This window comes from Panthera tigris, chromosome A3 (genome assembly GCF_018350195.1).
Source record: "Panthera tigris isolate Pti1 chromosome A3, P.tigris_Pti1_mat1.1, whole genome shotgun sequence".
NCBI classification, from domain to species: Eukaryota; Metazoa; Chordata; class Mammalia; order Carnivora; family Felidae; genus Panthera; species Panthera tigris.
In genome coordinates, this window is record NC_056662.1 from 132053941 (window position 1) to 132067514 (window position 13574).

The 13574-nt window shown below is 53.5% G+C and overlaps 1 protein-coding gene across 3 annotated transcripts; it reads right to left on the minus strand.

The window, feature by feature from the left end:
* Positions 1 to 1522: 1522 nt before the first annotated feature.
* Positions 1523 to 8730, minus strand: KLF11 (Kruppel like factor 11). Of its 3 annotated transcripts, XM_042982517.1 has the most exons (5): positions 8581 to 8613; positions 7517 to 7674; positions 6367 to 6636; positions 3863 to 4841; positions 1523 to 2100 (listed from the first exon to the last, which is right to left on the minus strand). In XM_042982517.1, the coding sequence occupies exons 3-5, from the start codon at positions 6625 to 6627 to the stop codon at positions 1820 to 1822; spliced, it is 1521 nt and encodes a 506-aa protein (XP_042838451.1). In that variant the 5' UTR covers positions 6628 to 6636; positions 7517 to 7674; positions 8581 to 8613; the 3' UTR covers positions 1523 to 1819. The 3 variants fall into 3 exon arrangements, with proteins under 3 accessions (XP_042838451.1, XP_042838450.1, XP_042838448.1); XM_042982516.1 differs by lacking the exon at positions 7517 to 7674 and having other exon boundaries at positions 3863 to 4826; positions 8581 to 8730; XM_042982514.1 differs by lacking the exon at positions 7517 to 7674 and having other exon boundaries at positions 8581 to 8730.
* Positions 8731 to 13574: the final 4844 nt, after the last annotated feature.

Consider the following 13574-nt stretch of genomic DNA (forward strand, 5'->3'; position numbering starts at 1 on the left):
TATGCAAATTGAATGCCATTTGCGACATAGAGTCAGAAATATTTATGCTGATTTAAGATGTAAGTAGAAAGAGAAAAGATGGGGGGGGTGAGGAAACACGAGCTACAATATTTAATTATGGTTCTTTTGCACCTGTCTTACGTCCCATGACCTGTAGGAATACTCAACAACGAAGTGTACAAAAATGTGAAGGCCATCTGCACGTAACAGCCAGCACTCAGACGTGTACGTCAATTAGCGGTTGATACTAAAGGGCAATTTACAGGGTGTCCAGGTGATGGTTATCATACTAAAAGGACCTGAACATAAAACCTAATTGTATTTATTTAATATTTCACCTTACCATCATTTTGATAAAAGTAAACGCCAATATAACAAAGACGCAAAGGCAAGACCTAAGTACATGCGGCACAATAAAACCCGTTCCCGGGGTCACAAGGCGGTGCCACGTTCACACGTTCCTTGCACGCACCGTGTTGCCTGGATTCCCAACGCCGTCCAGCAAGAGCAATCTCCGTGGCTCCCCGGACACCAGGGCCACAGTGTCTGTGTCATTAGGGCTTGAGATCACACGGATTCAAAGTGCTGCCGCGGGTCTCATCTTCTAGGCGGATTGCAAGATACCCCGTTCCAAGTAATTTCGTCTGATCAATTTCCTTCAAATCAAACGAACGAAAGAGAAGCTGGGTAGCACCAGTGCCATAGAGCGTAACTCGCACTTCCTAGAGTTCTTAAAGGAATCGGAATATTGGAGCTGGGCTGTTTGCATGTACACTTTAGCTCAGATCAACTGTACTCTGGTGGAAAGTTCCTCCAACCGGTAAGGACATTTTCTTCTTAAGGAGTCACTCTACCCACAAAACACTACGTGTAAGGCCACAGCAAAAGAAGTCGACTGACGACGCGGCTGGGTTTGAGTGCTTACGTTACCTTTTTTTGGCGTTTGAGGTACAAACAGGCAACTAAGTAGTTTGCTCTCGGTAAAGCGAGGGCCCCCAAAGACGCAGACGCTCAGATCCGACAGCAGCTCACCGCTCACCGGGTACCTACCAGGTATTTTAAATTATTCTCTGGGGCACATCCTTCACAAGTCACACTCCGGACATAGACAAATGACTCGTTCTACTTAATCAAAATGTCAATTCCTTGGGCCACAGCCTTAAAGGAATGGTTGCCTGGAATTTCCCTCGAAAATGCTATGAAAAAGTTAAACGCAAATCCCTTCCCCGCCCATTTAAGAAGCCCCTATTCAACCAGTTCTGATTCGTAACAATTCTTAAATCTAAAGGGCCTGATTATAGACTTGTAATTTTTTCTTTTTGTGGCCGCATAATGTGCCAAATTGACTAAAAGTAGAGTTATTGTGAAAAACATCGTTGAACGCTGAAAAGAAGACTGTAAGATCACCTATCTAGAAAGTGGTGATCTGAACACCAACAATATAAATATTTTAATAAAAAACAGTATAAAAATTAGTACCCTGTCTCATTTCTATAAAACACGAATAGAAAGGCTGCAAAAATCCAGATTTTGTAAACTTTATTGCCAAAATGTCTATTTGAATGCTGGTGATTCCGATGATCAAATTTTCTTCCATTTCCTCAAAAAAACAAAACAAACAAAACAAAACTTCTGAAACTACGAAAGATATCGAACAGGGTCCCAACCGAAAAAGGAAAAGTTAACATACTTTCATCAGAACCAGCTCCCCACTTTCTCCTAGCCCCCCCAAGAAAAAAAATTTTTTTTGGGGGGGGGACAGTTCCATTCCTGAAAAATGCTTTTTAAAATTTGCACTGGCAATTCCCTGGCTGACCTCTCAGGCAGAGGCTGGCAGGCCCACTAGCGGGCTCCCGCATTTCTCTGCCGAGGCGATTCCGTTCAGCTTGCCAACCTCTGCCTGCCAGCCAGGGGTCTTCCTGGCGGTCATGTGGCGCCGGGCGTGCTTCGTCAGGTGGTCACTGCGCATGAAACGCCGATCACACACGGGGCACACAAACTTCTTCTCCCCGGTGTGAGTTCTGCGGTGGCGAGAAAGTTCATCAGAACGGGCAAATTTTTTATCACAGCCATCCCAGCTACAGTTAAAAGGCTTCTCTCCTAAGAGGCAGGAAAACACACATTAAAGAAGACGTAAATGCTCAGCGGCTTTACCGGACAGGTATAATTCACGTCACTTTTAAATTATGTTCATCAAAATCTAAGAAAGTAGTATCCCCTTATTCTGGTACTGAGTTATTCAAATGTCAAGAATTCTTCCAAAATGCATTTCTTTTTGCCACACCCAAAATACAGAATATGTATGTCAAGGCCCGAAGATGTCAAACTAATGTCACATTTCGCAAGAAATTTTTCAAAGTGTATTTATTTTGAGAGAGAGAGAGAGAGAGAGTGAGAGGGAGAGAAGGGGGGAAGAGGCAGAGAGAGAGGGACAGAGAGAGAATCCCAAACAGGCTCTGCACTGTCAGCAGTGTGAGCCCGATGTGGGGCTTGAACCCATAAACCACCATATCATAACCTGAGCTTGAAATCAATGCTCCAGCAACTGACCCACCCAGGTGCCCCAAAATACATGCAGGTGTCTTTTAAATAAAAACAAATCTTTCATTGGTATAGCCTAGGGTAGGGGGAAGATTCTTGAAAGAACAATTCCTTCCCTGAAAAGCAGAGCCCCTTAGAGGCACCCATCCACTCCAATACAGCCAGGACTCTCATGCCTCAATTCTAAACCCTGCTTCATTCTGCCGGTCGGAGCTGCCGATATTCAAGCTCTGATGTGCTAACCTAAACCCGCCTACCTGAAATGCATTGTGGAAAACAATACAATGATCACTCCTTCCAGTTCAGCCTTTCCTACGCTGTGCTCCACAACTCGCTATCGTCCTACAAGCCATCAGCAGACATTTCGGTGGAAGGGAGTTCCAAGATCAGGGGTTTATACTACAGACCCTGCGTGACCGGCTACTGCACTTACATCCATGTAAGGCTGCGACCCTCTGAAAGGGGAGCTTGGCAAGCAGACTGTTTAACCACAGGAGCCTCACAGACAGAACAGAACACCAACTCAAGGAACAAGAGTGCCACAGAACATTAGAGATATTCTGACCTAATCTACTAAAGCTGAAACTCTGCCAGGCAGCTCTCAGACCTCAGTCAAACACGGAGGCCACCAGCCCCATGTAGCTATGTAAGTATAAACTTAATGAAAAAGTTACTTCCTTGGTCCCACTGTCCGCATTTCAAGCACGTGCGGCTAGTGGCTACCTTAACTGGGCAGAGAACACTTCCCTCGTTGCCCAAAATTCTACTGGACCGAGCCGATGAGATAAAGATGTCACCAAGTCATCAGAGTCTCGGAGTTCTTCCGAATAAAAAACTGTATGTTCCCCCAAATGAGAAAACTCCATGCCCTTGAAGTTCACATATTTTTGAATTCAAAGTTTTCCATACTTTAGAGAGACCTTTCCCCAGAGGGAACCAAAATATTCCGTAAACTGATGTTTACGGAATGTGAAACCCATGTTTTCTAAAATGCTGAAAGAAAGACTGAGGAGTTTCCGGCAACGTGAAGAGAAAGGGACAGTACGAGCACCACCTGAGAAACCTATCAAAGAACCACGATCCCAGAACCACACGTTCTATGTGCGGGGATGAGCGGATGGCACGTTCCAGAAAAACCAATGATGGTTATGCTCGTGTGAACCCCAATCCCTACAAGACCACGAGGGTTTTTCAGGACCAAAGGCAACAGGCCAGATTTCCTCTCCTCCCGGTGGTTTTCACGTGTCCCTCCCACCGGAGGCAGGCTCAGGCGTGTCCCCTGAACACAGGACCCGGCGTCCTCACGCCTGTCAGGACTCACCTGTGTGAGTGCGGAGATGGGCCTTGAGGTGGGAACTTTTGAAGTAGGTTTTCCGGCAGCCTGGGACGTTGCAAACATAATTTCTCCTTCGGGAAAAGTCTACCTGAGGGGCACAGTTCTGACCGGAGGCGATGAACACTGGAGCAGGGGCCAGGGGCAGGAACCTCGTCCCGCCCACGGCCATCCCGCCGGGTGAGGCGGCAGCAGGCGGGGGCAGGGGCCCCTGGGGCAGAACGAGCATCACGGCTCCCTGAGGCACAGGCGGCCCCACGAACACAGGCTGGGGCACCGGAGCAGCGTGGGGTAGGATGGGTTTCACGGTCCCCACAGACACCTGGGGAGGAGGCTTCAGAAAAGCCGGTAACGTGCCACTCTGTCCGGTCACGGGGATCATTTGGCAAAAGACAGGGGAACTGGGGACAGGGACAGAGATCACAGGGGTGGCTTTCTTCGGCAAGTCACTCTCAGAATTCTTTGGTGAGCAGGTTTGAACTGCGACAGGCCACACTGCCTGCTGGCCTCTGTCCGTGGGGATCAGGCCACCAGACTCGCGCAAGCAAGGCTGACAGGACAACGAGTCAGTGTTCAGTAGACTGTCCGTGAGTCGTGTGCCCGGCAAAGCTTCGATGTGTCCCAGAAACCGTGCTTCTCCTTCTCTGTTGACGGGAAGCTGGCGTTCTTGAACCTGGGCAGTAGGAATGTGGCCAGGAGCAGGACTCCCCCCGGTGTGGCGGATGACACTCGTCACCACGGGCCTGCAGGAGGGGCCGGGGTCTGGCTCCAGTGGCTCTGGCTTCAAACCAGGAAGGCCCCTCTCCGCCTTCCCACTCGGCACTTGGGCCGCCTCAGCAGAGGCTGGGGGGACGGCCGTGACCATGCACGCTTTGGAATCAGTTACTTGGGAAGCAACAAGTGTCCCTGTCGATGGCTCCACACGATCAGGGCTCTGAGGAGGAGTCATGCACTTAAAAAAAAAGTACTGTGTGAAAAGGTTGTTTTGGTTACATTTTAAAGGGGACTCACTTTGATCACGTTGTCCCCAATGCCTTCAAAGAGTATCTAGAAAAAATTCATCCAAGCCCGCTCGCAACGGCACCCAGCACGTTTCAAGGCAACGTGAGATACCTTACTTCCTAGGCTTCTTCCCCCTTATCGGACCTCTCCCAAACCAATCAATTTGCTTAGTTTTTTTTTTTTTTTTTTTTTTTTTTTTTTTTCCAATTTGCTTAGTTTTAAGAATGTCAGTGTCCTGGGGCACGTGGGTGGCTCACTCGGTTAAGCATCCGACTTCAGCTCAGGTCATGATCTCACAGTCCGTGAGTTCGAGCCCCCCTCCCCCCCCCCCCCCCCCATTAGACTCTGTGCTGACAGCTCGGAGCCTGGAGCCTGCTTTGGATTCTGGGTCTCCCTCTCTCTCTGCTCTTCCCCTGCTCATGCTCTGTCTCTGTCTCAAAAGTAAATAAAAACATTAAAAAAAAAAATTAAAAAAAGAAAAAAAAAGAACGTCGGTGCCCTCCTGGGCTTGCATGGCCACTGAAACGAGCAATTTGAAGTATTAGGACTACAAAGGAGAAAACTAATTTATATTCAAAATAAGAGCTTTTCCCAAGAATTTTTGATTCTCAATTTTTTTCAAAAAAACCCCCCGGCGTTAGCCATTTCACACACACTTATCCAGAGCCTACTGGATGCGAGGTAAAAACCTGCTGGAACGATCCCCCAAAGGCCAGGCTCCCACCAGCGGCGCTGCCTGAACCGAGCCTCCCTCGTAGCACCCGACACCTCCCGCCTACGGAGCCCGGTGCCAAGTAACCGTGCGAGGGGGTTCTGGCCCACTGTTCGTCTAATTCTCCCCACTGTCCACAAGTCCCTTCTCCTCCCTCCTCCCCAGTCCGCCTTCCACACTCTCCTTCCAGTGCAAGCTTCCAGCCCAGCACCACGAGATTCTGATTTTCGCTTCTGTTACCAACGGACCGTCCTCAACTTCTCCAAGCCGAGAAGCGGTCTCTCCCAGCGATTCTGTAGCGCCAGCAAGGCGAGAAAACAAACACGAAACCTTGCTTGACTGCACTCAACTGGCACACGTGAGAAGCGGGTTGCTCTGGGGAGGCAGAGGCCAGCACTCCAACCCAGCTAACGAAGGCCGGAGCCAAAGCACGGGCTGTCTCTGGCCGCCACCCGTCCTTCCTGATCCCGGACGGGGGCATCGGGGCGGGGGCGGGGAACTAAGCCCCCACTCTGCAATTCCCCAGGGAAACGAGTGCGTTTTACCTCCTCGCATCGATCTGCAGATTTCATCTTATGAACGCTGTGCCCTGTGGCTGCGCGCTATGATCTATCAGCGGAAAGAGCGCATTTTGAAGGGAGAAGTTTGCACCCTGAGCGTCCACAGAGGTTATGCACTCGACTAGCAGCACGCCAATGACTCTACCCGCAAGGTCTTCAACACATTTATTTAACGTAATCCAGCCACTACATAAAATGCTCTTCTCCCCGCTTCTTACCAGAGTCGATAAAGAATCGAAGTCCTTTGGTAGCTCAGGCGCGGCTGCGTCAACATGCACAGCGGTAGTGACATCCCCAGAGTCCGAGACAGGCGTGAGGGGTCTTATCTTTAACAGGTCACCTTTCTGGGATCTTTGACCCCAGGCGCTCATGCAGACAAGAGCCTCCACGGCTTCAATGTCATTCTGCTCCAAGACGCTGCACGTAGACCTTTCGCTATCGTGCCGCTTCCTCTCCAGGATCGACTCACAGATGTCCATGAGGTCCACCTGAAGGCGACACAACACAATGGCTTCTCAGTCCGGGGCAAGCTGAGGGCGCGACCCCGAGGGGCGCGTGGATACGCACCCCAAGCACGTGCACTGCACACGTCACACACACACGTGACTCCACACACAAACCCCGGGTCCTAGAAAAATAGGCCAACGGAACATTCACGTCAATTTCACTTTTTTTTTTTTTTTTTTTTTTAAGCCAACGTTCTGAAGAGTGAGGACGACTGGACTCGGCTGGCAAGCCAGTGTCCACAGAAAACCCCGATTGTTAAAAAAAAAAGCTAAGTTAATGTTTTCCTCCAGTAAATGACCAGTAAGCCTTTAATGCCACAGGTGTAAGCCCCGAGAGAGACACGGACTCGGACTCTGAGTCTTCGGCTGGCGAGAGGAAACACGGCTCTTCAGAGCTGGCACCGCCACCCGAAGAGCATCCCTACGGATGCGTTTCTGGAACTCTCTGAAGCACTGAGCACAGCCTTCTAAACTCAGGGCATCACCACATGCAGAACTTCCCGGCGGCTGAACTCCACGTGTGCCAGGAAGGTGGAGCCCATGCTGGTTTAGCCCTGTTCCCCACGTTCAGAACACTCAGTCACTCCTTAACGCCACAAGGCTAGGCGGGCAGACAGGAAGAAGAATTTTAAAAAGCTACTGCAACCCAGGAGAGGGACATCTTTCCTGCGTGTCACACCGGTCTTTCCAAGCAGGAAGGGGGGACAGAAGCAACTGGAATCCACTGATCCCTTCCCAAAGACCCTTTAAATCTGCAAAGATACACGTTTCCACTCAGCTCGCCTCAGCATCAAATCCTTCTGTCCCGCGGGTCCCCCCAGAGCAGGCCAGGAGCGTGACCGCCGCTGGCCGGGCTTCTGACCTCGGCCTGGTCCCCGGAATCATGAGGTCACAGACAGGAGGCTGCAGACGGCAGGTATGCAGCGCACTCAGACCTCTCTCTCTCAAGCCCTCAGGGTCCTCGAGTCTCGACGACCAAGGTCTTAGCCGCCTTCAAGCCCGGACACGAGGTGGCCAAGGCTGAGGAAATAAGCACCCTACTTCACCTCCCCCGCCCCGCCTTCTTTTCAGCTTTGCCCCGCCCTCTTCCCCTCACCCATCGAATGTGGTCTTCAGCCAGCTCTGCCCCGCCCACCGCATCTGGTCTTCAGGCCAGTTTTACCCCGCCCCTGCCCCGCCTCCCCGTCCGCTTTGCCCCGCCCTCCACCCCCACCTACCGCAAGTGGTCTTCCAACGAGCTTGCTCCGCCCCCTAACGTACCGCCCTCCCGTCAGCTTTGCCCCTCCCTGTACCCCCACCCACCACCTGTGGTCTTCAGGCCGGCCTTGCCCCGCCCCCTATGTACTGCCTTCTTTGCAGTCTTGCCCCGCCCCTCACGTACCACCTTCCTTCCAACTCTGCCCCTCCCCTGCCCCGCCTTCCCGCCAGCTTTGCCCCGCCCCCTACGTCGCCCACCGCCTGCCGGCTTCGCGCCAGACTTTGCCCCACCCCCAATCCCGCCCGCCCCACCCCCCGCGTGCCACCTTCCCGCCAGCTTTTACCCCGCCCCCCTCTCCCTTTCCATCATCCGGACCCCCGCCGTCCGCGTGTCGCGTTCCCGCCCGCCGCGCCCCGCCCAACGGCCGCCTCCTCACACGGCCTGGTGACGTCATGGCTGGAAATAGCCCCGCGCTGGGAGCCGGCAAAGCGGGGGCCGCTGCGGATACTCCAGACAAAGATACGCGTAGGGCGGCGCGGGGCACATGCCCCCGCGCCACCCGGCGCGTCCCTGCACGGCTGCTGCCCCTCCCAGCTCCTGAGCCCGCTCTGGCCCCTGACCGCACGGCTCCGCCAAGGCCCCGTGCGTCCCCGCCCTCCTCCACGCCCCGGCCCCGCACAGGCGGCACGTCCCCGCCTCGCCCCGCGCTCAGATGGGCGCTCACTCACCGCATGCGCGTCGCCCGGGCCCACGGAGCCCGGAGTGTGCATGGTGCCGGCGGCCCGGAGGCAACAAAGCGGCCGCGGGCGGGAGCTCAGCGCACGGCAGCAGCCGCACGTGCGCCGCGGGCGGCGGCGGCGACCCTGAGCTCCTGCGGCCGGCGCGAGCCTCCGCCCGCCCGCGCCGCTCTGCCCCGGCGCGGCCCTCGCGGTGCGGGAGGGGCGGGGCGGCCGCGGAGGGAGCGGCCGTGGGGGCGTGGCGCGAAGGCAAACCAAAATACACCGCGCCCCCACCGGGGCGGGGCCGGGCGCCCACCAGCCAGTCCGCGCCGGGCCCTTGCGCCGCCGGCCAATGGGCGCCGCGGGGAGCCGCGTGATCGGAGCCTGGTCGAGGCGTGATCTGGCGGGGCGGGATGCGGCACGTGTTTTGGTCCGAGCGAGGGGCGGGGCCTGAGGACCTGGAAAGTAGGGGAAAGGTCCTGGCTGCCGCGGCGGCCGCGGCGGGACTGAGGGGCGGTGCCCATGGTGCTGGGGAAGTACCCTGGCAGGGCTGGCTGGGGAGTGCCACGCCGTTTAAAGGGGTACCGCCCGCAGCCTGCCCAAGTGCAGGACCCGTGGAGTGGATTCGACTCGTAGAGGGAACCCACTGGGTTTTGCTTGCTTGTTTTTATTTTGATTGATCTATCGTCGGCTCCTAGGAGTGCATCCCTGACCAGGAAGAGTTCTGAAAGCAGGCTGGCTCCCGGTGACCCTCCTGCATCCATGGCTCCTTGCAGGCACCCAGATCCCAAGCCTCTAGGCCTGAGCCTGCCTTTGACGCCCCTTCCCAGGCAGCTCTGGGCCGCAGTTTCCACTTTTTTAAGTGGGAGCGGGAGAAACCCACCCATTCTTCCCAGACCCGGTGTAAGCGTCACCCCCTCTAGGAAGTCCTCGGGCCTGAGTGAGATACCCATTGACATCTTTCTTTTTCCCTGTATTTGGGTTGACCATGACTCTGGGTATGGTTTATCCACTTCTGCAGCTGTAAGTTCTTGAAGATCAGGGACCAATCTGTGTGTATTTGTACCCCTGCAGCCTGCAGCTCAGCGCGGGACAGCCTTTCATCCACTGGCGCTGCCCATACTTGCTGAGCTCTGATGTGGGTGGGTACAGCTAAGGTGCAGAGGCCACAGCGAAGAGTCCTCGGCCCTAAAAGCCAAGGGCAGGGGAAAGTAGAGGATCCCTGCACTGTGGGTGCTGTGCTCTGAGCAACAGAAGCCCTGGGTCCAAGGGACAGGCCACAGGAGCGGGCAGGACCTCCTCCTTATACTGGTGAGGCCAAGGGATCTGACCACTGCTTGTTCCTCACAGGCCTGGTTGGGTAGAGGCAGGGTAAGCTGGCCGCCTTCTCTCCATTTCTTCCTCAGGTCCTCCGTGGCACGGTTCACGACCCGTCCCTGTTCTGTCTCTTTAGTTACTTAATTGCCTCCCCACCGGAAGGAACCCTCCCTAGGTTAGGGAGCTTGTCCGGTGACTGGCACACAGTAGCGATTGGTTGAATGAACCACTGAAGACAAACACCCCCCTGCTCCACCCCGCGACTCAGCCATCCTGCCGACACCTCTAATTCCGCGTCCTGGAGACTGAACTCACATTCTCCCCACATCCGGATTGCTCACCTCTGGGAAGGGCATCACCAGATACCCCGCTACTTCTACCCAGACACCAGAGTCACTTTGGCCCCTTCCCTTCCCTGCACTTGCTTTCTTTTTCCCAGCTACTTCGTGCCTGCCCTTCTTCCCAAGTATCTCTCAAATTACTGGCTTGTCTTCATCACCCACTCCTGCCCCAGCCCAGGCCACCCCCCTTTCTCACCTGAATTCTTGCCGCCTCCTCCCAGCATGTCTCGCTGCCGCCAGCCTCATGGCTTTCCGTCTGCTCTTCATCGCACTGCTAGGATGATCTTCTGGAAGCAGAGCTGGTACCACGGTAGGATGCAAACTCTCAACTGGCATCCGAGTAGCTACTGGACTGAGCCTCGCTCGCTCGTTAGGCAAGAATCTCTGACCCTGCATAACCGGCCCAGGCCATCGTCCCTCACCTCTACCCAGATACCGCTTCTGCACGAAGCCTTTCTACACACACGCGCGCGCACACACACACACACACACGCCACGTGGTGGTTGCTCCCAAAGCCCGGATGCTGGTCCTGCCTGTAGCCCGAGGGGCGTTGACACGTTTCTCAACTAAAGACACTTACAGGGGCGCCTGGGTGGCTCAGTCGGTTGAGCGTCCGACTTCGGCTCAGGTCACGATCTTGCGTATGTGAGTTCGAGCCCCACGTCGGGCTCTGTGCTGACTGCTCAGAGCCTGGAGCCTGTTTCAGATTCTGTGTCTCCCTCTCTCTCTGACCCTCCCCCATTCATGCTCTGTCTCTCTCTGTCTCAAAAATAAATAAACGTAAAAAAAAAAAAAAAAAAGACACTTACAGTCATTCGCTCGGGGACATTTCTGAGGCCCCGGTCGGTACCAGGCCCCACAGACCCTCAGACAGGGGTGGACAGCCCAGACGTGGACACAGAGGACTCCTATGCGAAGGGGCCTTCTGGACACGACGTATCTGCAAACATGCTGTTTACGCAGAGGGTGGTGCTCCGTGCACCTTCTGAATCTTGCCGGCTCGTTTCGCGACCTGTCTTCCAGGGTGTGACCGATCAGCTCACGGAGACCAGTCTCATGCCTCGTAAGGGTTAAAGAATATTACCCTACAGGCAAGTGACAAAATTTATTTAAGCACCCCTGGCTAAATCACCAGGGTGCTTAGGTTATTTGAAATTTGCCAGGGCCTGATGGCCAAGCATGGTTTGCCCACGTGCAAGGAGACTTACCGGATCGCTTCCTCCAACCGGAATTGCTGGGTCACCCTACACGTCTCGTTCTGTTCTGTCCTTTTTCCTTTGGGTAAATGTTATGGAAGTACAGTACAGATGCAGGAAAACGTGAAAAGCGCAGGGTTTTCTGAATTTTCACAAAGCACACGCTTGTGTCACTGGCACCCGGGGCAAGAAACAGAGCCACCCGGTGCCCCCCATCATGGTTCCTCACACCATAGGATATTGTACTGAAGCTTGTACAGAGAAAATCCCAGAGCGTGTTCTTTTTTGGGTCTGGCATGTAGTTGCGTGCAGTTGGAATTCATTTATTCTTGTGGCTGTAGAACAGACCATGATGCCTGGGCCCATTCTTCTGTTGATGGACATCCGGATTGTTTCCAGTCTGCCATGAATAACGCTGCGATAAAAATTTTGATACCTGAGCGTGTTTATTTCAAACTTAGAAAGATTGTCAAATGTTCCTCCAAACATGAACTTGTGCCTATTTATCCCCCCAACAATGGGCTGCAGAGCCAGTCCCCTGTTTCTTCACAAATGCTGAGCCTCCGCGAATTTTCTGACCTTTACCAAGCTAAGTGGAAAAGATGAGAACTCATCATATTATATTGTATTTCTTTGGTGGAGTTGCCTTTGGAGTTTTACGTGTATTTAAAAGCCATCTTGGGCGCCTGGGTGGCTCGGTCGGTTAAGTGTCTGACTTCGGCTCAGGTCACGATCTCACAGTTCATGAGTTCGAGCCCTGCGTCGGGCTCTGTGCTGACAGCTCGGAGCCTGGAGCCTGCTTCAGATTCTGTGTCTCCCTCTCTCTCTACCCTTCCTCTGCTCATGCTTTCTCTCTCTCTCTGTCTCTCTCGAAAATAAATAAACATTAACATTTTTTTACTTAAAAAAAAGCCATCTTGATTTTTCTATGAACTTTGCAAGGAACTTTGTTTTACTTTATTTACTTAAAAAAATTTTTTTAATGTTTATTTATTTTTTGAGAAAGAGAGACAGAGTGCAAGCAGGGGAGGGGCAGAGGGAGAGGGAGACACAGAATCCGAAGCAGGCTCCAGGCTCTGAGCTGTCAGCACGGAGCCCGACACGGCTCAAACTCATGAGATCATGACCTGAACTGATCATGACTGAGCCACCCAGGTGCCCCAGAAGGATTTTTAAATGACAGTAGAGAAACTTGAGCATATTTAAATGCTGGAGACCAGGGGCCAGTGGAGAAAAATTGATGAGAGAGACAGGAAGAGAGAGGTTGACGGTACAAGGGGGTGGGGAAGTATGTGTTGAGGAGGACGAGGGGTCCTTGTCACCATGGGGATGCTGGTCCGGCCCAGGAAGAAGGACTTGCCTCATGGGAGAACAGGGGAAGGGAGAGAAAATGGCTGGAGATCCAGGAAGATTCTGGAATGGAGAGGAGAGAAGGCCAGGGTGTTCACGTATGATCCACCTTCTTGGTGATTTGGGAGTCATCTACCGGGAGGGGGCCCTGACATTTGGAACAGACACGGCCAGGGATAGTGACAGCGATTGCCCTCCACACTGAGGTCCCAGTCGCACTGTTGGAGTGAATTCAACTGTTGTCCTAGCTCCTGGTATGATGGTGCTGGGTCACCTAGAATGGGCCTCTTTCTCACCTGTGAGCCTCAGCTTCCTGACTTGCAAAATGGCGGTGGATTAGCTTCGTGATCCTAATCCGTCCCGGACTATGATCAAGTTGGTCTTTGTGGTTTTGTTGCATTGTTTTTTTCATGTAGTTAAGTACCACCTAAGGACTGTCGTTTTTCAGAGACGATATTCTCTTCATGTTTTCCCGTTAGAATGTCCTGTGTTGTAGGCAGAGGCAGGGATTGCAGACAGGACAGGACGCCCTAACCTGTGAAAACAAAACACTGGCCCTCCCAGGTTTGTTCAGAAAGTCTGTGGTCAGTGAAATGCCCGAATCCGAGGATCTCTGGACTAGATGTTTTCTGAGGCCCATTCCATCTCTGATGACTGTGATTATCCAAGGGCTGCCTGGACTGGCCTCCAAGCAAAGCTAGAGGAGCTGACTTCAAAGCCTTGGAGGAAACAGATGGGTGGAGTTGACATTCCTCGCACTCTGGCCTGGGTGCCCCCCCTCCCCCCCCAGAGCCCTGG

Coding starts and splice junctions, on each gene's coding strand:
- KLF11 (XM_042982514.1), bottom strand. CDS start 8,622: ATGCACACTCCGGGCTCCGTGGGCCCGGGCGACGCGCATGCG. Junction 6,637..8,580: donor GCCCGGGCGACGCGCATGCG/GTGAGTGAGCGC, acceptor TGTCGCCTTCAG/GTGGACCTCATGGACATCTG. Junction 4,842..6,366: donor TCGATTCTTTATCGACTCTG/GTAAGAAGCGGG, acceptor CTTTTCACACAG/TACTTTTTTTTTAAGTGCAT.